We start from the raw sequence: 25,613 nt of genomic DNA, 5'->3' as shown, positions 1-25,613 counted from the left end.
TATACAACTTATTCAGCAAAGAAATGCAATTTCGGATGTTACCGATAGCTGACACTGGCAACATATGATGATGATACATTTGCAGTGTATGATCGATGCAGTCGCAGCACTGACTGCCCACGCCCGCACCACTGACACGTCAAAGCGGCTGCCATATTGGTCAGGGCAAGATTGCCTCATTCAAAACGAATTTTTATCTAGTGGTCTTGACATTTGTTAACATTTCATGGTCAGTTTGAGTTAAATACGTTGTATCAATTTAAGCAGTTCTTAAAATACAATATAATGTACATAAGGGATGAATTGTCACAACCCATTCATGTCATTGCAGAAAATGTATTTTGAATATAAAGCAAACACAAATTATAGCCACATGATTGTCATCCTTTCATGAATATTAAAGTTTTTAAATTAAATTTACGGTACGGTTTTGCATAAACATACAGCCCTTTGCTAAATTGCCCTTTGATAATCAACCTATAAAAATATTTGTGCTTGCCAGTCATTGTTTTTATAAACTGCAGTGTTCCGTAACATACACAAGAGGTCAGCATTGTGCCATTTGCCGACACCTAAAACACTGCAGTGTCTTGACAGAGGCAGCATACCGTGTCGGTACCTGTTTAAAACGAACGACATATTGATTTGAACGCTGGGTGGCGCCATCCACGGCAGACTGCTATCCATGGTCCTGAAAATCATCTGAAGGCTTCTTTAAGCCTGCAGCTGTCACCATTCACACACCCCTTGGCCCCCTCAAGTCAAACTCAGGGAGCGGAAATTACTGGAGTTGTCAATCATTTATGTGTGTTGTTGTTTTCTGTAGATCACGGCTGTTGTATAGTCAAAGATCATTTATATGACAGGGCTGCTATGATATTTGTCGGAATCTGACTGCAAAAACACTTGATAAAGAGCCGTGGAATGAGCATTCTGTATTTAGGGATCTACTGCAGTCAAAGAAGTCAAAGATGCTCTATATGACAGGAGCTCTCTGCTGTTTTTGAGGAGTGACTGTAAAAACTAGCCGAAGATCATCTATATAGCAGTTCTGTGCAGTTGTCTTTTATTCCAGCGAATAGATGGAGTGCCAGAGAGGGGGAGAGATACAAAGAAATGAGAGAGAAATGCTGTATATAATAGAATATGCCCATAGAGCGAGAGAGAGAGAGAGAGAGAGAGAGAGAGAGTGAGAGGGAGAGTGAGAGGTAGGGAGCGAGAGTGCAAGAGAGCAGCACCAGAAGACGAGCGAAGTAGGCACGAGACATGTCTCCAGGATTCAGGTAAGTTTCGCCGCTTTAAAAAGGCACGAAATATATATATAAATGTATTTAAATACACGGAATGTACGAATAGGGTAACAATAACACGTCAGGCACAAGTGGGCTTCGTTCTGCTGTCAAACGTGGCACGTTCTTTTCGTCTCTTCACTCGATGTTTAAATATCGCTTGTGTAGGTTTCATGGCGAAAATGATGGAAATGACAATTTCCTCCTAATGTCTTTTATTTGATTTATTTTTGAGTGTTTGCTGTCCACAGTGGTGGAATCCGGGTTGCGTCTCAATTCAATGGAAGATCAACCGGCGCCTTCCACAGTCAAATAGGAGGCTAGGTGTTTAGTGCCTTGCTCAAAAATACCCGGATGGAAGTCCATTGAGGACCTTAGCAAGGTGCTACCGAGGTACTCAATTACGGTTTAAATTTACCCAAATTACATAAAAAAGATATAGTTCTATATTTATTGTTGCTGGAAGAGAAAAGCTATTATTTAGTTTATGTTAACTGACTCCATTTATGTGTGTTTTGTAATTAGAACAGTGTTTTTGAACAGGCAGTGCTAATTAGCACATGTGCCACATAGTCGGGCAATGTGTGAATGTGAATAGCTTACCTATATGTCATGTGATCAACTGTCCAATCCGTGTCGTACCCCTCCTCCCGCCCCAAAGTCACTTGGGTTAGGCTCCATCTCATCTCATTTCATCTAATAACAGAGCAGAGTCCACCTACCGAGACCCTCAGTTGCACTTCCCTCTAGTTTAAATGACACATCTAATTGCTTTGTGTTCTACTTCCTGTAGGTGCGCGTGCACATGGCCCAGGTGCGGCGCTCACAGGTCGCTGGGATAAACGTGCACGTGACAGCAGCTGGTATGCACGCACACTTGGCTTGTCTAGGGCGACGTGGCTCCACGACAAGGCAAGCGTAAAGATGGGTTCGCTCGGCTTGCTCCTGCTTCCCACCCTGCTCTCCCGCCTCCTGCTCCTCTCTCACGGCATCGGTATCCACGAGCGTGCTGCTGTCCCACGCGCCGTGTCCCGCTCGGTGGCCCGGATGGACGGAGACGTGATCATCGGCGCTCTCTTCTCCGTGCATCACCAGCCGTCTGCAGAGAAGGTGGCCGAGAGGAAGTGCGGGGACGTCCGCGAGCAGTACGGCATCCAGCGAGTGGAGGCCATGTTCCACACCTTGGACCGCATCAATGCAGATCAGAACCTGCTCCCCAACATCAGCCTGGGTTGCGAGATCCGGGACTCCTGCTGGCACTCCTCAGTGGCCCTGGAGCAGAGCATCGAGTTCATCCGGGACTCGCTCATCTCCATCAGGGACGACAAGGACGGCTCCAAGTGGTGCGTTGACGGCACGCACTCCAACCAGCCACCGCCGACAAAGAAGCCCATTGCTGGGGTGATCGGACCCGGGTCCAGCTCCGTGGCCATTCAGGTGCAGAACCTGCTGCAGCTCTTCAACATCCCGCAGATCGCCTACTCCGCCACCAGCATCGACCTGAGCGACAAGACTCTGTTCAAGTACTTCCTGAGGGTCGTGCCCTCTGACACCCTGCAGGCCCGAGCCATGCTGGATATTGTGCAGCACTACAACTGGACCTACGTGTCTGCGGTGCACACTGAAGGTAAGCCCTAAGATGCACCTGTACCCAGCATTAGCCCATCCTGCTCTGCCACGCTAAAGGCATGCAGAGCCCAAACAAAGCAGACCATATGAATGTGTGCATTTATTTCAAAAACTTTGTTTATACCGCATTAACTCCCCAACCCTCGTTTCAGGACACTTTTCCATAAGAATAGGATCACTCTCCTCATGGAGACCAACCAGTCGGGTTACCATGGTGATAGAAAAACTTCCCTTACCGGAAAAAAACACTTCTTGTGGGTCCGCCATCTGCCTCAACCAATTGGGGAGAAGCGCTGGTGGGATGATTAAGAATGAGACTCATAGCGTTACCAACTGGGATCAGTCTGGCACAAGAATGAAGTCATATTTGGAGGGGAAGGGGGGGGGGGTCAGAATATTATGATTTGGAAGTAAAGAGGTAAAATAGTGATGTTATGTTGATGACGCAGACTTGAAATATTCTGAGAAAAGTTACAAAAAAGTTAGTTAGTAATTAATTTCAATCACTATTTAATTAATTATATTAATTAATTAATTAATCAAACTAATATTTGGACTTTATTCTCCATGATGTTATGTTCATAGTTCTGTTCATAGACCCTGACGCTCCTTCATAGTAACCATGTCCAAGACCATTGGCTCACTCTTCTTTGGCAAATTGCTCATTTGTTCAGCCTAACAGCCAAAAGAGTGTGAGGTAGTGTGAGGTGAATTGTGTCCACGACTTGTCAGTGGGGAGTGTGAGAAGTGCACATTTTGACTGACAGATCATGTGATGCACACACGTACTAGATGTAACATGTAACTGTAACACTTCTTTGCTGCCTATATGGGGGGCCATGCATCCTTGTTGTTGTGCAGTACTCTTAGTACTAACTAGGGGGCGTCAGCTCTCTCAACCTTTACTGTTTCTGTTAATATTTGAGTTGCCAAATTCACACATATTGTTAGAATAATACATCAATGAAGAATAAACATGTTTATCTTACAGGGGTTGTTGCTTGTGCACGCTTATAATTACAATTTGGTGTCATGAACGTCAATAATAATGAAGCCTTTCTGAGTCTTCCTCTTTAGAGAGAAATTATAAATGCAGCTCGTCGTCATGGCAACAGCTCGGCCTGCGAAATTGCATAAACTACCTGTGTACTGTGGTGTCAAGCAATGTGTGGCGCAGGTTGTCAACTGGGCCGTCCGCTAATGCGCCCGCCGGAAACCTGACTCAGACAACGGCGAGAACGGTCTGGGTCAAATAATTGGATGTAAATATTTGCATCTACTAGTGGCGGGAGGGGGAATTAAATGAGGCAATTAAATCACTGTGAATGAGCTGTTTAAGCAAATTCTTTTATCATTGTTGTAAATTACCTGAAGGCAGAACCACACTGAGGCAACAGCGCTTACACATGCATTCATCTTCACAGATTTACACACGCACCGCTGATTGGATATGTGTGTGTTGTAATCCAGCACTACAAGCTTTATGGACAATCCAGCCTGTGACACACAGGGCAAGCTAGCCACGGTGGACGTGGAAGATTTAGACGCAAACAGCTTTGCGGGGGCTCTTGATTGCGATGGAAGACGAGAAGAGCTCGCTCAGCCCCTCTTCTCGCCTTTGATTGCAATTATTTGCCAGTCATTATCAGGGATCAGTCAGGGCTCTAACCACTGCTGGGTGCACTTAGGGGTGTACATCGGTCAATCTCTCTTCCTTTAAGTAGGCATGGGTGTTTGACTACGTTTATAAATTGTTTCCACTTGGGCAGCATACAGAAAAATGTAGAATTCTTAATGTATTTTTAAAGGGAACCTATATTATGCTCATTCTTGGACATTTGTATTGAGATGTGGACTCCTATAGAGCAGCTGCACAAGATAACCCGCTGAGAAAGCTTTCTAGAGCTTCCAGAATCTGCACATACACCAGCTGTATTCCCACGACCCGCCCACTCCCAAGACAAAACAGTTTAGCAGAGCGGGGAGGAGAGCCTACAGCTTGTAACCGGACATGCCCATATAAGGAAGTCTAGGTCACTGTGATGTCACAAGGAGTCAGTGTTAGAAAAACTCAAGCAAAACCAAGCATCCAGAGCCATCTCACACTTCTTTCAGGGCTAATTTCCAAATACGCAAACCTCATTATCTGAAACTCTGTCGCCGTTTAAGACGAGAATACAACATTCTAACAACATTTGTAGGTCAGAAAAGTGAAAAAAGCACAATAGGTCCCCTTTAATGTTATTAGAGTCCCGTAAACATGAAATAACATCCCTATAGTCACCTTTACACTCCTATTATTCATTGATCCCGCCACTTTGGGCAACTCTGATGCTGCAGGGACTCCAGACGGCCGCAAATATAAAACTAACAATGTACATAATACCACGCAACAATTGTTCTGATCTCCTGTTTCTATGGTAGTATCAACTGCCAACAATCAGTTGGCGTCCTGTAAAGTCATCCTTCCCCTTGTCCCCCACAGGGAACTATGGCGAGAGCGGGATGGAGGCCTTTAAGGAGCTGGCCTCTCAGGAAGGCTTGTGCATCGCCCACTCAGACAAAATCTACAGCAACGCCGGCGAGAAGCAGTTTGATCGCCTTCTCAGGAAGCTCCGCGAGCGCCTGCCCAAAGCTCGGGTGGTGGTGTGCTTCTGCGAGGGCATGACCGTCCGTGGGCTCCTCATGGCCATGCGGCGATTGGGGGTGTACGGGGAGTTCCTCCTGGTGGGCAGGTACGCTCCCTTCCTTTGAATTGATAGTTGTGGATCCATGAGTGGTGGGAGATGCTGGTGGAAAATGCTGCTGTGCGCCTGATGTGCACGTCTCCACGGCAACGCAGACACCACAGAAATGGAAAGAAATGTTCTGCAGTGATGAATAATTGCTCTTTCCATCCAGAGTGAAAGAATACCTCCAGTCCATTCTCCCCTCATTTCCATTATCAGTCCTCCTGGTGCAAGAAAGAAGCATACGTAACCTTGATGTTACCGTTTAGTTCTTTCTTCATGGAAAGACAATCACATCTGAGAGAACATTTGTACAGTCGCACCTCAAATTTAGAGGCACAATTAGTCCAGATTCGGTTTTTAACATTATTCATTCATTCATTCATTCATTTTCTACCGCTTATCTTCATAAGAGTCGCGGGGGTGCTGGAGCCTATCCCAGCTGTCTTCGGGCAAGAGACGGGGTACACCCTGGACTGGTCGCCAGCCAATCACAGGGCACATATAGACAAACAACCATTCACACTCACATTCATACCTATGGACAATTTGGAGTCACCAATTAACCTAGCATGTTTTTGGAATGTGGGAGGAAACCGGAGTACCCGGAGAAAACCCACGCATGCACGGGGAGAACATGCAAACTCCACACAGAGATGGCCGCGGGTGGAATCAAACTCCGGTCTCCTAGCTGTGAGGCCTCAGTAGAGCCCTCTAAACATGAAATAACACCCCTATAGTCACATTTACTTTTGTATTCCCCAATATAGTAGACATAACCAGAGATAATAACATATTAGACATAAAAAAGATAACACATGACCTGATCCTTGTTGTTTGTATCAGGACAGTATACTTCCTGTGGTGGCTGTATTTTAGTTCATTGAAAAGTTAGGCCAACTATATGTACGGTGTGGACAGGCGATAGATACAGAACTGCTGTTATGGAGCATCACATGTCGCTGTAGCTTTTTTCTAGAACATGTCCACATGGAGGGAAGAAAATGGAAGAGTCTTTATGTTGTATGTGTTATATTTAATTCATTCCCGCACGTTTAAGTCGCTGGCGGGGGGAAAGGCACTCATTCTTTTCAGATGCGGCGGGTAGCTTTTAAATTATCCATTATGATGACACTCTGGGGTTCGACATTCTCCTGCCGTATCCTTCCTTAGGATCCATAGGAGTTTTTTGTGCATGGGAGTCTCCCAGTTGGTGGGTCAGAGAGAACGTCAAATGGAAATGATGGCATGCTCATATCTCTAGCGCTTCCTCAGCAGTTATGGCGTTATTGCCAACGTGAGAAATGAAAATGATTTGGGACGAGCATCCACAAGCTGTATGAAAAGTGTTTGGAGAGCTTTTTGTTTTGGTTGCTGGCTGCTAGGCCGCTTTTCAGACGAGGGCCAGGTGTGCCAGGCGCTCGACCCACTTCATCTGTGACCCGCAGACTCCACTCTGCACCACGCTTTGCAGCCACTCTGCACCAGTGAGTGTCTCTTGTCTTTCCCTCTGTGGGATGTCGTCACTCTGCGTTTCTGGATAACTCATGCTGTAGTCTTCAGGTTGAACGGTAAACATATCTATTACATGGTCGTTTTCATGCTTAGCAATCAGATCAATACACGGCGTCCTGATTCCCAAAGATAAAAAATGTCTCCTACATTTTGGCTAATGATGTGTGCCTGTCCTCACAGGAAAACATGACACGAATCGCTGTTTTGCCGCTTATTGCCTATCGAAGAATCGCCATCACGGTGATGGATTTTCAGCGACGCAGGGCAACAGTGTGTGCAACACTGATGCTGAGTGATGGCCGCATTCAGTAGCTGCTGTTATTCCACCATAGGGAGCAACACACCAACAAATGTCTCCCGTGAGCTCCATTGGAACATATGACACTGTATAACGTTGAAGATCTCGGCATCGCTAATAACTTGGCATTGTTAAGACACTAGGAGTGATGATACAAAGAGGAATAATGCTTTAAATGTGGATGGAAACACGGCTCCTTGTTATTCTAATAGTATCTTTACCCACAGCTGCATGATAGCACATTAAAAGCTTTGGGCTATTGGATTCCTGTAGCCAGGGAGATACAGCATGTTTATATATCCGCATACTAATTTGCAGAGTGCACGACGGAGTGTGTGCTGTGTTGTTACCAATAGCTTCATAAAATAATCTGACAACAATGCAGGCATGCTGTAAAATAACCTTTTACGCCTCCGCACAAATCCATTTGGATGGCTGATTTCTGTTACATGCCGTTTACTGAATGGCTGTCTTGAAATGAGCCGTGACAGGATCACTTTGGACATATTTTGGTATTTTTCGACCACTCTAAGAAGTACCACAGTAGTGTGATGATCAAAATCTAGCGCCATCAAAAGCTGCAAAAAAAAAAATTAACTGCGTATTGTTCAATACAAGGATCACGGTTCGGTATGCATGTATTGTTGCACCCCTACAATTAAACAGTACTAGTATGAGCCTCCACTGTCCAGTAACTCAACGTTTGTCCCAGTTAGTGGTGGGCAAAACCATTCATTTCAGTGAACCGGATCATTACGGTTTATTCAGTAAACAGAGCCGTTCATTTCGGTCGTTTCGGTCAATTGGTTGGAGCAACCGTGTCGAGTCAGTCTGTTCACTCATGTTCACATTCGTTCCGACTCAACAGGGCAACAACACGTGATGACTAGTGGTGTGTCGGTCATGAACGAACTGGTCAAAAGAACTAGTTCTTTTCTGTGAATGGAATGAACGAAGTCACTGACAGTGTCGGTCAATCTCTTGGTCTCGGTCTTTCAGTCAGCTAACCCCACCCACCCACAGTGCGAGGCGCGACGATAGGATAAGACAGGCAAGCACGCAGATAGTCCCGCCTTGCAAAAGGAACGGTGAACTGACTCTCCTGCCAATAAAAAAAAAAAAACATTTGCAACTGAACGGACTGAATGAGTATTTAGGAGCGATGACCTCGTTCATCCTGTTCACAAAAAAAAATAGTTCTTTTGACCCGTTCGTTCATAACCAACACACTATTAGTCCCAGTAATAGAGGTCTTATATCACATCAAACACCGTGATTTTAAGTGGTAGAAACACTAGCATAGTGAATTACAATGCTAACAAACCGTGTAGTCAGGGGAGGCAGATGATGATGATGAAACAATAACGATACCGTAACATCAATATGAATTTTGAATATTTTTTCTATTGAACAGTACAGTTCAAAATATATATTTAGTGGACCCTTTGTGTTTCGCAGTTGAAAGTGTATATACACCTCTGTTTGTGTGCATTTTCCGGTTAGCGCATCTTAAAATTGTTACATCGATGGAACTGTGTTACTGCCGTATTGACACTTAGCCATACCACATTGGGTAGCTGCTCGCCGGCTATAGCGACTGGCTTTACCACAGGCTGAACCGTAGAGTGTCGGACGTGACCATAAGTAACGCTACATATTCGAGATACCGCTATCGCTGCTGGGTTTTTTATTGATGAGTTGGAAAAAGTTAGCCAATTAGGAAGTTCCAGTAATTCTTGAAGCGGCCAAAATACACAAAAAACTTGAAGTATTACATGAATGTACCTGCTAAGGTGCATGAACAACAAGACTATGATGAGTGTCTGTTTTAACAATGCATCATTATCCCACATTGTGATGCTAATGATTAACTTTTCCTCCTGCATACGGTGGCTATTCTTAAATGTTGCTTTCCACCTACTCAATTATCTCAGGACATTGCCAAACATACCAACCTCTCTCTTTCTCTCTCCTCTCCGAAAAAGTCAATAAGCATCTACTTTTGTTATCATCGCCCTCTCCTCCTTGTACCTCAAGCAGCTGCTCCTCGACGCTTCCTCCTGAGCGCCAGCGGGTTGTGAACCCATTCGCCGGCCCGCTCGCCTTTTCCCCCTCTCCCTCTAATGCCGCTTGAAGGCTGTTATTACTAAACATCATTTGCATAAGCTGCTTTTCTGCATGTAACACTAATTTCTGTGCCTGTCTTGTGAGCAAAGGCGCAATCTGGATCTCATTTCCAGCGATTCTTCTTCTTCTTTTTGACAAACAAGTGTGCATGTGGTACCTCTGTAGAAGGTTTGACACTGTCCACCCGTGTCATTTTAGACGCTGTGGGTTGCCACCAAAGCTGTGAACTCATATTGTGTGTATTTGGCTGTCCTGTTCCATTTCCTCTAAAATAGGAGCACACGCGTTTTACTCCGGAGCTTGAATAAATGAAAGGTTGAGGGATGTTGTAGCATGACACATTTAGCTGCCTCTTTCGCTGCCATCTCCAAGGCTTTCATCTCCTCGCCCATCTCAGGAAGCGGCGCGCTGAGGATGTGGAATCGTGCCCATTGACTTTGTGGAAGCAATTTGGCAAATAGCAGAGCGTGTGCAAATAGAGACTTTATCTCCTCAACCATCATGCCAAAATAGATCTTTCCCAGACCTTGGTCCTGGCCCTAAACACACCGCTTTAAAACATCTGTAAATTGATGCTACCTGTTTTAGATATTTCACATAATAGTGATATTTCTAGACAAATCCAGATATTGTTTTGGTCCAGTTCATTTCAGGTGTATAATAATAATAATAAACCATAGCATATAGTTCTCAAATAAAAAAGATTTTGGGGCCCTTTGCAGTGGAACTGCAGATAAATATGTACGCTACTAAAGCGCTTGGTCGAAACAGAGCCTTTGAGTTATGTGCTCCAGTCTCCTGACACATTATCCCGTCATTCAGCTTTCATTTTTATCACTCTGCCGACTGCTACATTAGTCATGACCGTGAAGGACCGACAAGACTGCGAAAAAAACGCGGGAGGGTGTCCGTCGGATACTAAAGATAAGGCGTAAACTGCCATTTTCTCCACGCCGTCCTTCCTCTTCAAGCAATAAACATGTAAGTGTAGTCAAGCACATCCTATCAGGCTTTATTTCCTTTTCACATCGACTACGCTGTTTGTCGCCATGGAGATTTACTTTGGGCTCATGGCGGAGTTGCTTCTTGACGGCGGATCTGTCACTCAATCTGTCAGCAGGGCCACAAAAATATGGCGGCTGTGTGGGAAAACAACAACAAAGACTGTAATTATAAGATAAGGACACGTTGTTTGCCTTGGCAGTCACTTGGAAGTATTTACACCATCCCGATTGGGGATGTGTGCGCTCGTAGACTACAATAGGCTGGATGTGAATATTTATCACACGCTTCTGATGTTAATTGACAGCAATGGGAAGGAGATCTCTCCCTCTGGGCAACCGATGCCTTATATTAAAATGGCACAGAGCCTATTGTGTAACTTGTATTCAATATATACTGTATATTTACTGTAAATATGTACTGTACATCTACTTTTAGGACACCGCATCATTGGGTGTGGAATCAAATCCACCCGACGAGTAATCAATATTTCACGGCTGGCGCTTGTGATTGGTGTGAGGACTGACGATGGTCTGTTTGTTTTTCACCGCACGCATCAGCCTGCCCGCTCACCTACACGTACGCTTGTGCTGACAACTGGCGGGCCGCAAGAACGAATCCTATACTTTACAGACATCAGACCGACCCTGAAGTTTGCTCCAACTCTTTGTAGTAGATTCCTAAAAAAAACAGTGGAAAATCCTGTACTATAGACAATCATTAACGGGTGTTTTTGCAGTAGATTCTCAAAAATAGCAAAGCACCAAAGTTGTATAGGGAATATTTAACTAGTGTTTTTGCAGTAGATTCTTAAAAACAGCAGAAACCCCAGTCATATAGATGATCATTGACTAGTGTTTCTGCATTAGATTCTTAAAAACAGCAGAGTGTTCAAGTTGCATCAAGGATATTTAGTTCATGTAATGCAGAAGATACTCAAAAACAGCAGAACACTCAAGTTATATAGAGGACATTTAACTAGTGTTTTTCCAGTAGATCCTTAAAAACAACAGTGCTCAAGTTATATAGAGGATATTTAACAAGTGTTTTTGAAGTAGATTCCTAAAAACAGCAGATCACAATTGATATAGAGAACATAACAACTGTTTTTCCTAGAGATTCCACAAAACTGTAGAAAATCCCTGTCATACAAGATCATTGACATGTGTTTTTGCAGTAGATTATCAAAAACGCCACTTAAGATATTTAATTTGTGTTTTTGCGGTAGATTCATAAAAACAGCAGAAAAACCCTATCATATAAAATTAATGAGAAGTGTTTTTACAGTTGAGCCTTAAAAATAAAAGTGTTCAAGTTATTTAGAGGATATTTAACAAGTGTTTTTTGATTCCCAAAAACAGCAGAGAAACCTTGACACAGAAGATCATTGACAAGTGTTTTTGCAGTAGATACTCAAAAACAGCAGAAGACTAACTTGTGTTTTTGCAGTAGAGCAGAGCATTCTTGTCATGTCGAGAACTTTTAACAGCTGTTTTTGTTGGAGATTCTAAAAAAGTGTAAACATTCCCTGTCATACAAGATCATTACCTCATGTTTTTGCAATAGATTCTCAAAAACAACAGAGTGCTCAAGTCATATGGAGGATATATTTTTGCTGTTTTTTTGCATTAAATTCCTAAAAACAGCAGAGCACTCCTGTTATATAGAGGATATTTAACTACTGTTTTTGCAGTTGATTCAACAACAGTAGAGCGCTCCTGCCATATTGAAGATCTTTGACTAGCGTTTGGCTGAATAGCCGTGGCTAACAGTTAATCCGTTTTGCATTCTGATATTGTATATCTTTTCCTTTCCCGGTAATGCTACTGTATCCTCACTTGACTTTCTAGTGGTCTGCAGAAGGAGGGGGAAAAAATCTCCTGAAACTTTTTCCATTAACTACCTGAACTTTTATCTTAACTCTCACGCACAGCAATTAGGGAAGCTCCTTCCACTCCTACCTTTCCTCTTTTTTTTTTTACAGTTACTCTTCCCATTCGTCCTCCAGGGGAAAGAGTGCATGTGATTAAATATCTGCCCTGCCAATTAATTCATGGCTTCATAAATATACAAATGATGTGCTATCCAACTGGAAGGAGGCCGGCGAGTGGTAACATCGTCAGGCTATCAGCTGTCACGGTTATAAAAGAACCCATCAACAGCTCATTTTTAAAGAGTAATGTTTCTGAAAGTTAGTAGAATGTACATTTTGCATACATTCCGCACATTTCCAGCAGAAATAACTGATTCGTAATTCTGGAAATGTGTGCTGCATAACAAGGAAGAGGTGTGTTGACAGCACGGCTGCTGGCGTGTTAAGGTCAGCAATGAAGTGTAAATAATAATAATAATCAGCATTTGTGTGTGTCTGTTGGGATCTATTTGCCAGACATTTACTTACATCAATCATCTTTAAGCTCTTGTTGCAGGTTGCTGAGGCACCAACACCTAATCAATTGGCAATCGTCATGCTATTTCTTTTCATTTCCCGCAGTTGTACTTTGAATGTCGCTGGAAATCGGTGGTTATTAACAGTTTCGATAAAAAGTCGGGGAGGGGGGACAGAACAACAAGAGGAGAGAGGAGGAAAACAAAAGACTTCTACGAGGTAGTACAGTATACAGCAGTGTACAACATATACATGCAACATGAAATCAAGGACAGCCAGCCCCCCCCCCCCCCCCCAAAAAAAAAAATTGTAAGTAGCGAGGGACAACTGTATACAAATATTAAGCATATAGAATGTTTCAGACAACATTTTTGATTGAAAACCTTGCGGTTCATTCCAAAAATGTGATCCAATACGTTCTATTAGCACTACACTGACCTTACTTGTGTCTACTTTCTCACAAACTTCAATTATCTGTGCATTATTGCCACGTATGACAAGTCATGGTCCAGAGAGAACCCCTCCTCTGAGAATAGATGATCTTTGGGCTCCTAAGAGGCAGGAATGACCTGACATTCCATTATCGGCCGGCATGCATCATGTACTCCAGAACCTTTTACTTGACCCCTTTCCTGATCCTTGATGGAATACATGGTCTTTTCTGTCAAGCACTCTTTCTCATATCACATACAAGACTTTAGTGGACCCACAAAATAACCAGGCAAGAACGTACGATTTTTACCACAGATCGATTGACCTCTGCCTTCTCCAGTGCTCCTTGGGAAAGAGTGATAGGAGCCATTAAGGTGTCACACACTGTAATGGTTTCACAATATGTGCTGATGTGTCTATGATTGCTGGTCTTGCTAGTCCCTCCCATCCCATCCATTTCTGTATTTTAGGCCACAGAGGAATGCAAACAGAATCTTCAGTCCTGTGGAGATTTCCTTTAATCTAGTTAAACAGGTGCTCCTCAGGTATTCCTACCAGGCCCCTTGATAATGCGTTGTGACGTTGCAGAGCTCTTAAGGTGACATGAAATTAGATTTTGTCCCACAATAGACCCCGGTGCGCGGTAGAAAATGAATGAATGAATGAATGAATGAATGAATGAATTAAAACAGACCAGCTAGAATAGGTGCAGATTCTGGAAGATCTACCTCTAAACTTAAAAGTGACCTTTTAAGTGTAATAGCTGTCAAAAATAGCCTGTTCATTAATTATGTTTATAACATTTTTACCCTCATGAACACATATACTCATCATGAACAAATGTTGATATTTTTGCTGACTGTATTTATGGAGCAATGTTTTCATCTCCCATAATGGAGTCTGTGCTGTGCTGAGTGACCATACCACGCCTCAGGCTCCATGGACTGTTTCCAAGTGGGTGTCTGGGCACGTCTGGTACCTTCAGACGTGTGATTACTTTGAAGGAGATAACAGGTTCAGCAAGAATCACTAAAGGGTCTAATTCAGCTCCCATCACACGCCGGGCTATGTATTGTCTTCTCCTCACACTCGCTTCTTTCCCTTTGACTGACACTAATTGTAGCCAGAAAGGTCAGAGACTCTGACCTGCACATGTCTTTATCCATCACTGTGAACATCCCCGATGTGTGTGAGGTAATTGCTTCCATGGTGAGTCACACCTAATTGGTGTGTCGCTGTCAATGGTGCAGGTATTAAAGCCACAAGCCCAATTTGAGCACGGACGACATTCCCCGGAAGGGCTCAGAGTGGTTTTGTTTATCTTTAAATTTATTTGCCTGTGTCTCATCTGCTGGTGTTTTTCATTCGTCTTTGAGGTCACCAGCAGGGTGCATGTCTAAATGAGCTTGTTAGCCTGCAAAGACAAGCCGAGATTTAGTGAAGCCACACAAACAGGAAAGGCTGTACCTTCATGCATGATTGTTGTGTGACTTTAATACATTGTCTTTATTTTAAGATCATCCATCCATCCATCCTTCTTTCATCCATCTAACTCGGTCAAGGAGTTGGAGCTGGTGTCTATCCCAGGTACCCCCCCGTTTGGTGGAAAGTTAATGGATCTGTGGTTCAGGTTCAAAAGATGACATTCCCTTTGGAACTGGTGTCGCTATTTTGACCTTCCTAAGAATCCGGCGTCTCCCTCTGTCTCTCCGTCGCCACTGTAGTGATGGATGGGCCGACCGCTACGAAGTGGTGGAGGGCTACGAGCAGGAAGCCAAGGGAGGAATCACCATGAAGCTGCAGTCGGAGGTGGTCAAGTCCTTCGACGATTACTACCTGAAACTGCGTCTGGACACCAACACCAGGAATCCTTGGTTTCCGGAGTTCTGGCAGTACCGCTTCCAGTGCCGCCTGCCCGGCCATCCTCAGGAGAACAAGAACTACAAGAAAGTCTGCACCGGTGAGTGGAGGCAATAAACTTTAGAAGAAGATGTCTCACTTTGGGAATGGAATACGAATGTTTGCTGAAAGAACTGGACCTCATGAATCCTTTTTTTTTGTTTTCCTCCCTTTCTTTGCCCTCAAAAGGTGACCATGGTAAATCTATCAAAAAATAATCAACTTTAGTACAGTAGTACCCTCTCTCTTATCATGTCATTCTTTATTCTAATTCCCAAGACCTCCAAGGTGGTAAGTGACCTTTTATTTTCCAGCCACACTTGTTGTCCAAGCCACACCCAGCAGGAGTTTGACTGATTGAGTCTACGTCTGACACGCTTTGGTTCTGTTAAGGCTGCATCAGTTCAACTTGAACACTGTGAGAGGAAGAAGTGCACTGAGGAGAATGTCTCACCTTGCATTGTTTGAGAGCACTAAACACTGACGACGTTCACAAAGATTGCACTTTTTAATTTCCATAAAGAATGTGCATGCGTGTTTCTGAGCCTTGAATCCAGGGGGGTACAAGTCATTCTTCTTTTGGCGTGATCATAGGGCCCTAAAAAGCCAAAGAAAAAGATATTAGACTTTAGAGGTTCCAATGTTCTTGTCGGTTCTTGTAATAAAACCTCCACCTTCTTAATCCTCCTCATTTTTGTTTCGTCCTCAATCAGGAAATGAGAGCCTGCAAGAAAACTACATGCAGGACAGCAAGATGGGCTTCGTCATCAACGCCATCTACGCCATGGCCCACGGCCTCCACGACATGCACAGCGAGATGTGCCCGGGCCAGCCGGGGCTCTGCAACGCCATGGACCCCATTGACGGCAGCAAGCTTCTAGACTACCTGCTCAAGACGTCCTTCAGAGGCGTCTCGGGGGAGGATATCTACTTTGATGAAAACGGAGACACCCCCGGAAGGTAGGAAGGAATCTTTTACATAAATTGTGACTTCACGCTCCTCTCCCATGCGCACACGTGTGCGCTGATTTTGAGCTGGGAAGGATGTAATTAGTTTGGACTGGAACAGATTCAGCCGATTGTCCACAGAGGGAGCCGGCTTTCATCTCCCCTCAGTCCAACAGACAGCGTTTGACAGTCAAAAAGCTCCGGCGTGTCATTCCTTTTGTCATCTCGAGCTTTTCAGCTGCAATGAGCCCCACGTCATGCTACTGGCATGGCTTCTTGGCGTGACGCTCACGGGGCTGCGGGCTCTCTTTAAGCGGCTCCAGATAAGAATCCTGCTAAGCTGTGGAATTTGTCAATGAATGACGTGTCTCTCATAGCTACCTCCCCCTTTTCCAACCCTTTAGGTATGACATCATGAATCTACAGAACGTGGAGGACGGTCGCTATGACTACATCAATGTGGGATCCTGGCACGAGGGCATCCTGAACATCGACGACAACAAGCTGTGGATGAACAGCAGCGACATGGTGCGATCGGTCTGCAGCGACCCCTGCTCCAAAGGACAAATCAAGGTTCACATTATTTCACTTAACTTTGACAGTCAATGAGAATAAATAACGCCCAAAGTCAGAACAATGGATAGCTATTAATGCTGTTAATAATATTGCAGTGCAACCCCGGGAATTGTCTTTAAGTCCATTGAAATATAGCGTACATATTTATTTGTGGTCAAACATCATTTAATGTTATTATAAAAATGCATTTGTACAATTAGAAGCACCCCCCCCCCCTGCTATTCTCTGCAGTTGAGTAAATAGACTGAGTGCAGTGTAGTGGTCTAAAAATATTTGAAAGTCAAAGTGTTTTGGGAAATGCCCTGATTTTCTTCATCTACTGCTGATTGTTCGCAGTCAAGCCTTACACTAAGTTGCCCTGAGGGAGGATGCATCCTCTCCTCTGGCTGCACCCCCTCATCGCCCCCCCTTCACTTTCCTTCCTGACCCACTTATCACCCTGCTTTACATATCACAGCGCCGTTAACAGCTTCTGCGGGTGCAGAATGCAAAAAGCTACCGTCCTTGTTCTATAAACAGTATTGGGGGGTGGAAGTGGGGGGGGGGGATGTGAAACGTCAACTTGATGAATTAGGAACGTTTTGTCACATGCGTCGCCTGTGTGACCCGCCTCCTTTGCCTCGCAGGTGATCAGGAAGGGCGAGGTGAGCTGCTGCTGGATCTGCACCACGTGCAAGGAGAATGAGTTTGTCCAGGATGAGTTCACCTGCAAGGCCTGCGAGCTGGGATGGTGGCCCGATGACGACTTGGCAGGTAGGAAGGACTAAACCCTGCTTTCTGCTCTTGGCCTTCATGTGACCATCACTTTGTTTTGACAGTGAGGCATTGAGCTGAGCTTCCAATTCCCGGGTGTAAAGTGCTATTTTTATGTGTCACCGCTCTATCACTATCACGTTACATTTTTCACAATCGTGTGCATTCCCAGGAAGGCAAGAATTCACACATGATGTTATTTTGCATCAAAACAATTTACTTTACTACTCCAGCTATTATCCATCAGGGAAGTTTGGGTATTGTTACCATATTATCCAATTCCAGTGATTGGGACTTGTGCTTAAACAGTAGCCAAACACGTGTTGAGCACTGCTGTTGGCGTGCTAAAGTTGCTAAAGAGCATCCAAGATGTTACCTGCAGAATATCACCTTCAAGCACCCGTTGCAGGTGGCTGAGTCTGCATTTATTTAGCACTGAAATGAGGCACCGCTAGGTACCTTTTTTTCGGTCCGCATCCGTATTCCTTTGTGTGCCCTAATCTGTTTCACTCTCTTGTGTGTGGATCTTATCGCCTGCCTCGTCGCTGCTTTCGTCTCTTTGTATTGACTCCAGCAACATCTCCTTTGTGCTTTCCAGGCTGCCAGCCTCTGCCGCTGAAGTATCTCGACTGGGCAGATGTGGAATCCATCGTCGCCGTGGTGTTCTCCTGTGTGGGCATCCTCATCACCTCCTTTGTGACGTTCATTTTCATCCAGTACCGCGACACTCCCGTCGTGAAGTCGTCCAGCCGGGAGCTCTGCTACATTATCCTGGCGGGCATCTTCCTGGGCTACATCTGTCCGTTCACGTTGATCGCCCGTCCCACCGTGGCCTCCTGCTACCTGCAGCGCCTCCTGGTGGGCCTGTCGTCGGCAATGTGCTACTCTGCGCTGGTGACCAAGACCAACCGCATCGCTCGGATCCTGGCGGGCAGCAAGAAGAAGATCTGCACCAGGAAGCCGCGCTTCATGAGCGCCTGGGCGCAGGTGATCATCGCCTTCATGCTGATCAGCGTCCAGCTGACTCTGGAGATCACGCTCATCATTCTGGAGCCGCCTGAACCCATCAAGTCGTATCCCAGCATACGTGAGGTCTACCTCATCTGCAACACCAGCAACATTGGCATGGTGGCGCCGCTGGGCTACAACGGCCTTCTCATCATGAGCTGCACCTATTACGCCTTCAAGACGCGGAACGTCCCGGCCAATTTTAACGAGGCGAAATACATCGCCTTCACCATGTACACTACCTGCATCATCTGGCTGGCCTTCGTGCCCATCTACTTTGGCTCCAACTACAAGATCATCACCACCTCCTTCTCCGTCAGCCTCAGCGTCACCGTGGCGCTGGGCTGCATGTTCACACCCAAGATGTACATTATCATTGCTAAGCCGGAGAGGAATGTCCGAAGCGCCTTCACCACCTCCGACGTGGTTCGGATGCACGTCGGCGATGGGAAGTCTGCGGCGGCCTGCGGCACCAACAGCTTCCTCAACATGTTCCGCAGGAAGAAGCCCGCGTCTGGCAATGCAAAGTGAGTCTACCATTACGTCATTTAACTCCATGCTAATGCTGAACACTCACATGATGCAGGAAATTACCTTTAAACAATCATTAGCCCTTATTAACTGTACAAGACGCTTTGTAACATTTTATTATTCCTAACTGCCAGTGAAAAAAACACAAAACGCATAATTAGTTACCCACAGGACATGTATTTGTCCTGGCGCTGGGTTCAATGTGCATAATCGCCCATGATACATGAAATGAAAAGCAAAACAAATATGTTTACTTTCTTCTGTCGCTCCTTTTTGCTGTTTTTTAAATGTCACAAACAAGACGGAGCCGCCTGTGAGCGCTTTAAGGTGCGGTCCTGGGCCCACCCACTGTTTGTTGAGAAGAGCAATCCAGTCATGTGATTACTCATGTCCCGGAAAACAACAAATCAGAGACACTTGTAACTTGCAAAGGTTGGATTGGTGCATCATATGAGTGTTCATGCATGCCTTTGATGGTGTGTGCATGCACTTTGAAGTGTGTACTTTTGCTGAGTAAAACATACAGCACTTAAGTCATTTGGATCCAGCAAGTAAACACTGATTTATTGACATCACGCCACATTACCAATTAGAGACACCCATTACAGAGACGCCATGTTGCGTTTGAAATGACACCCTGCATAGTAAGTAAGATATTTCCAGTAAGACTAACTCTCTTGAGATTCACAGCAAATGACAAGAAGACAGTAAGGATCTGGGCAGAGTATATGTTTTCATAATCATACTGTATCATCTGTATTGCTGTCCCCTTTAAATAAGCAGCATATCGGTTTCTCTTTCCTCTGGGTGCTGCACTGTCAACAAAGAGACACAAACAATGCACAGTAGCTGCTAGTTCGTGGAGCCTCAAATGGACGAACGTGCCACATGTGAATTGGGCAGCGCTTTTTAGAAATGAGACGTTAGCGCTCCTCTCAAGTTAGCGTCCCTCTCTGTCCCGGCCGTTTTTGATGATTTTGACTGATTTTTGAAGGCACACAGAATATTGCCTTCTAGGGATTTATAAACATGGTACATACCAAAAGAGAGGTTAGACTCTCATCTTTCTACACTCTTTAGTCATCACTACTTTCAGGAAAGTATCAGTTCCGACTAAAAAAGTGAGAGAAACATAACTTTGACACAAATGTAGGCATATGTATTTCGCCAAAATATACAATAAACAACTACCCCACAATATAAACAACACCAAAAATGGTTGTTTTACATGAAAATTATTTATTTACAAATATAACACTATGAACTATTTGCAATTTTCACGTTTGGAACCAGGGCGGCGGTGGAGTGGTTAACACGCAGACCTCTCAGCTAGGAGACCAGGGTTCAATTCCACCCTCGGCCATCTCTGTGTGGAGTTTGCCTGTTCTCCCCGTGCATGCGTGGGTTTTCTCCGGGTACTCCGGTTTCCTCCCACATTCCAAAAACATGCTAGGTTAATTGGCGACTCCAAATTGTCCATAGGTATGAATGTGAGTGTGAATGGTTGTTTGTCTATATGTGCCCTGTGATTGGCTGTCGACCAGTCCAGGGTGTACCCCGCCTCTTGCCCCAAGACAGCTGGGATAGGCTCCAGCACCCCCCGCAATCCTCGTGAGAAAAAAGCGGTGGAAAATGAATGAATGAATGAACGTTTGGAACCAAACTGTGTCTGCACGTAGTTCAATAAACATTAATAATAATAATAATAAAATAATAATAAAACGTGCCTTTTCACTGTGCAGCGTGTATTTCTATAGGAATGTAATAGGCCAGGTTCTTTTAAAACGGACTTCTGCCACCTTGTGGTCATTTTTTTCTGGCTTAAAACTGCACCAAACATGCGCTCTTCTATTGTGGAGTTGCATCATCACCTCTTTTTGCCTCTAGCGCAAATACATCTTTGGGAGCAAGCGGTCAAGTTGAAAAACTGTATGAATGCGTCTCTTTCTGATTTAAGCAAGCTACAGCAATATTGATATTGTTACAGCTAACATTAAAGACTATATCTATCTGGCGGAGTAACACGACGCCTCGCTAGTCTCAGCATCAGTCACATCAGGACAGACGCAGTACTGGCTCTAAGTTTCGCTGCGAAGACTCAACAAGATGCTTATTTGCTGCTGAAGTGCAGCACGTCTTGTGCTGAAGACACAGCCATTCCAATGAGAGCGGACATTGTAAGTGTCGTCGCTGTATCTGCTGGTGTTGTTGACGGAAGTGAGTATTACATGTTAGCATCAATGTATTGTTAAAGTTAATACGGACCCAGGAACAACCAGCGTGACCGATCATGTTCGACGTTAGAGGTTCCACAGGGCTGGCTAGTTAGCTGCTTTCTATCAAAAACAAAATGACCTTTGCGTTACTTTGTGTTTTGCTGCTGGCTAAATGTGGTTGACACTGCAGCTCTCCAAGAAGGAGATGGACACCATGACCCCCCTCATGCCCGTCCCCCCCTGCTGCTTTTGATTTAACCTGAATTAACCTCATATTTAACTTTTCTCAGCATGAACGCCCTCTGCCCTCCCCCAACTAATCACATTAGCGCCACTCCAAGAACATTGTGCACTAAAACCACCCTGCGGCGTCCTCAGGCCGCCGCCACCACCAGAGGCGCTAGTTAGTTGAGTTAGTGCAGTGCATGCGTCCACTGGTAATGAGCACATGCGCTGGTGTTTATGAAGCCAATGGGAGGATCATAATGCTGTCATGGAACGCAGCACATTATGAATCGTCACGCGTGTGGAGGTCAAAGCTGCTAAATGTCAAGTCGCGTGTGTGTGTGTGTGGTCATGTTGGCGTGCTGCTGCTTTCTCTGCTTTTGGACGTGTGCCTGCCTTTCCCCAGATGGTAACTTGAGTCTTTGTCTCGTTCGTAGTTCTAATGGCAAGTCTGTGTCATGGTCTGAATCAGGTGCAAGACACCCTCCTCCGAGGGGAGGGAATGTGTGGCACAGACTGTCTGTGCATGTGAGGAAACAGGAAGCCGGCCTGAATCAGACGGCGGTCATCAGGCCCCTAACTAACACCCCCGACCCCCACAGTTGTGAGCCCTCCGCCCGCGACCCTGGCACAGACCCTCACCCCCCTCAAGAAACGCCACACGCCAGGCCCCCGCCCGATCCCGTGGACGAAGACGACAAGGGGCGCCCCATCTATGCTGGCCCCGTAGAAGGGGCGCAAGGGCCAGCTTCCTACCTGCCCCCCCGCGCTCAGCGGCCCCTGGTGGAAACACACTGCTCCCACGTCCCCGCACGCATTGACCGCCCCCCTCGGGAGCCTGTCAATGAGCCTTTGAGCTCAACACAGCTTCCTTTGGCCCCAAAAGGGCGGCCGTTTGAGGAGCCCCACGAGGAGGAGCTGGACCTTTTACACGAATATATTTACGACGCCAAGGAGGAAGGGGGCGTACCCCACAACATAAAGCCAACTTTGGAGGACACCCTTGCTCTTTCCCCGCCTTCCCCCTTCAGAGACTCGGTGTGTTCAGAGGAGTCTGTCCCCGGCTCCCCCACATTAGAGTCCATGCTCGGGGGTCCCCACACCGCTAACATCCTCCGAGACTTCGCACACAGCTCCTCAACACTGTGAGAAGCAGGAAAAAAAATGAGCACACTTTCCATTTTACAAGCTTTTCTTACTTCTACTTCTTTCATGTTTTGCTTGCTTGTGTTTCCAGTTAGGGCTCCAATAAAAGTCAGCACACACAACACAACAACAACAACAGTGCCAAACCAACGTCAGCAGCTCTCATTCTCTTGCAGCATCGTGCAAAAGTATTTGGCCACCGCTAACTCTAAGTCTTCCTCACATGGTGGCGCCGCTCATTTATTTACTCAACTGCAGAGAGTACTGAGTGTCTATTAAGGGTAAAAGGAGGAACTCTTATTTTTGCACTCTTTCACAGTCCAGTCATCATATGTGCCTATATAGTGGCTGCAGGCATTTAGTTGCTCAACTGCAGAGAGGATGAGGCATCTATTAGGGATAAGACATTTTTTTATTCATTATTATTAAAAATAATAGTAAATCATTAAGTCAAATAAATAAATACATAAAATAGTAATTAAATAACTAAAATATATAAATTTATTGTAATTTATTTTAGCGGGACAAAAAATAAAATAATGCAGTATATTATATAATAAATGTAATACAATGAATGAATTGTTACCATTTTAGAGCGGAGGCCAGTATTTGAGGAAATCTGATCTTTGTAGCTTTGCTAAAAATGACACATCTAGTGGTGGCCTAGGACTTTTGCACCTTACTGTTTAAAAAAAAATATCAATAAATAAAGGTCTATATTTGCAAAAAAAACATCAATAGAGTATAAATATATATGAATGAAATAACTCAAGAGGACTTCATTCCAGTTTTGTATTAGCTCCCAAGCAGCACAAGCCAGTCTAGAGGACATCTTTACCCGTTGTTTTGCGTTTTTTTTTACTCTTAGACGTCACGCTGGACGCCTCATTAGAATTGAAATACAACGCAATGGTTGGGTTGAATGCTGGTTTTGCCGTGTCGCTTGGCATCTTTCTTGGGCGCTGTATGTGGACATGACGTGCCAAATCCAACGTGTTCGTACATCCTGGCTCGGTGCTGAGCCGTGCTACCAGCACAGCACCACGAAAAGAAGCTTTTGGGGTATTTTCCTCATCTTTTATGCTGTGTCATTGTAACGCAAAAAAAAAAAAACACACAAAAAAAGAAAAAACACAGTACTTTGTAATACTGTTAAACCATCTCTTGTTTTTTCACACAGGTGGTATGTTTGTAATACGGATACATGTTTCTATATTTAGAATGTCAACAGTCCCAACAAAAAAAAAAACACACAAAGTTTATACATTTTGTCTTGTGTTTGCTTTTTTGGAGGGGCTAACTTTCAGACTAGCTTGTACAAGTAACCAATGACTAGTTGCTTCTTGTAATGACATATATTTACTTCTACTTTTCTCAATAAGAATGCACATGATTTCCAAGTATAAGACTATATACAGTACATAGTGCCAGTGTATTGTATTTCCAAATGTTTATCATAGTGGATTTTGTTCAATGATTTCTCTCCGATGTGAAAAAAAGAATAAGAATAAAAAAATAACAGGTTGCCACCATGTTGAAGGACCATAGAAGGAAACAGGCCTTTATGTTTCAGTTGAACCAGGCTGTCCAATAAAAACAGTTTATACTGAAAAGTCACTCAACTTCCATTGGCTTGTCATTGGACACTTCATTAGGTACACCCATGCACTGATGCAATAGGACAAAGACACCAATACACAACAATATGGTTTTGACTTACTTACTTTTATTTACTACTCTTCATCTTAAACTACATTACTCACTAACTACTGACATTACTTACCTATTCTTCAACCCTAACATGAAACTACCTGACTAACTACTCTTCAACTTTACATGAAACAATGTGACTAACAAACTAGTCTCTGACCTTGACATTAAACTACATGACTAAATAACCCATTATTCAAACCCAATGTTCAACCACATAACTAACCACTCTACAGCTTTCACAAACTGCATGACTAACTCTTCTCCGATCTTGACATTAAACTACATGACTAAATAACCCTTTATTCAAACCTAATGTTCAACTACATAACTACTCTTCAGCTTTCACAAACTACATGACTAACTCGTCTCTGACCTTGACATGAAACTACATGACTAACTACATGTATGACTAACTAGTCTCCAACCCTTTCTCCGAAACTACATGGCCAACTAACTACATTGACATTAAACTACATACTAACTAACTTTCAATTTTGACATTAAACTACATGACCAACTAACATGAAACTGCATGCCTAACTAGTCTCCAACCTGTGTTTTTAAATTAGATGACCAACTAACTACTCTTCATCCTTGATATTAAACTGCATGACTTACTAGTCGTCATGACTAACTAGTCCCCAACCTTGACATTAAACTAATTCTCTTCAACTTTGACATGAAACTACATGACTAATTGGTCTACAACCTTTTTTCCTACACTACATGGCCAACTAACTACTCCCCATCCTTGTTGTTAAACTACATGACTAACTAACTTGACTCCAACTTTGTCATGAAACTACCCGACTGACTATTCTCCAACTTTTTTCCCAAACTACATGGCCAACTAACTACTCTCCATCCTTGTTGTTAAACTACATGACTAACTAACTCATCTCCAACTTTGTCATGAAACTACCTGACTAACTAGTCTCCAACCTTTTTTTCCCAAACTACATGGCCAACTAACTACTCTCCATCCTTGTTGTTAAACTACATGACTAACTAACTCATCTCCAACTTTGTCATGAAACTACCTGACTAACTAGTCTCCAACCTTTTTTTCCCCAAACTACATGGCCAACTAACCACTCTCCATGCTTGTTGTTAAACTACATGGCAAACTAACTCGTTTTTAACTTGGTCATGAAACTACCCGACTGACTAGTCGCCAGTCTTTTTTCC

General features: G+C 44.3%; 1 protein-coding gene across 3 annotated transcripts; it reads left to right on the top strand.

Moving 5' to 3' along the window:
- The first annotated feature begins 499 nt into the window (after nucleotides 1-499).
- Nucleotides 500-25,132, top strand: grm1a (glutamate receptor, metabotropic 1a). Of its 3 annotated transcripts, none has more exons than XM_058057179.1 (9): nucleotides 500-1,283; nucleotides 2,083-2,916; nucleotides 5,404-5,653; nucleotides 15,135-15,370; nucleotides 16,023-16,269; nucleotides 16,662-16,830; nucleotides 17,460-17,586; nucleotides 18,185-19,121; nucleotides 22,039-22,295. In XM_058057179.1, exons 2-9 carry the CDS (start codon nucleotides 2,214-2,216, stop codon nucleotides 22,148-22,150), a joined length of 2,781 nt encoding a protein of 926 aa, XP_057913162.1. In that variant the 5' UTR covers nucleotides 500-1,283; nucleotides 2,083-2,213; the 3' UTR covers nucleotides 22,151-22,295. The 3 variants fall into 3 exon arrangements, with proteins under 3 accessions (XP_057913162.1, XP_057913160.1, XP_057913161.1); XM_058057177.1 differs by having other exon boundaries at nucleotides 502-1,283; nucleotides 22,004-25,132; XM_058057178.1 differs by lacking the exon at nucleotides 500-1,283 and adding an exon at nucleotides 1,550-1,682 and having other exon boundaries at nucleotides 22,004-25,132.
- Nucleotides 25,133-25,613: the final 481 nt, after the last annotated feature.

Source organism: Doryrhamphus excisus, chromosome 19 (assembly GCF_030265055.1).
Source record: "Doryrhamphus excisus isolate RoL2022-K1 chromosome 19, RoL_Dexc_1.0, whole genome shotgun sequence".
Classification (NCBI taxonomy): Eukaryota; Metazoa; Chordata; class Actinopteri; order Syngnathiformes; family Syngnathidae; genus Doryrhamphus; species Doryrhamphus excisus.
The sequence above is the reverse complement of the archived record's forward strand: the minus strand, read 5'-3'. Positions and strand labels throughout refer to the sequence as shown.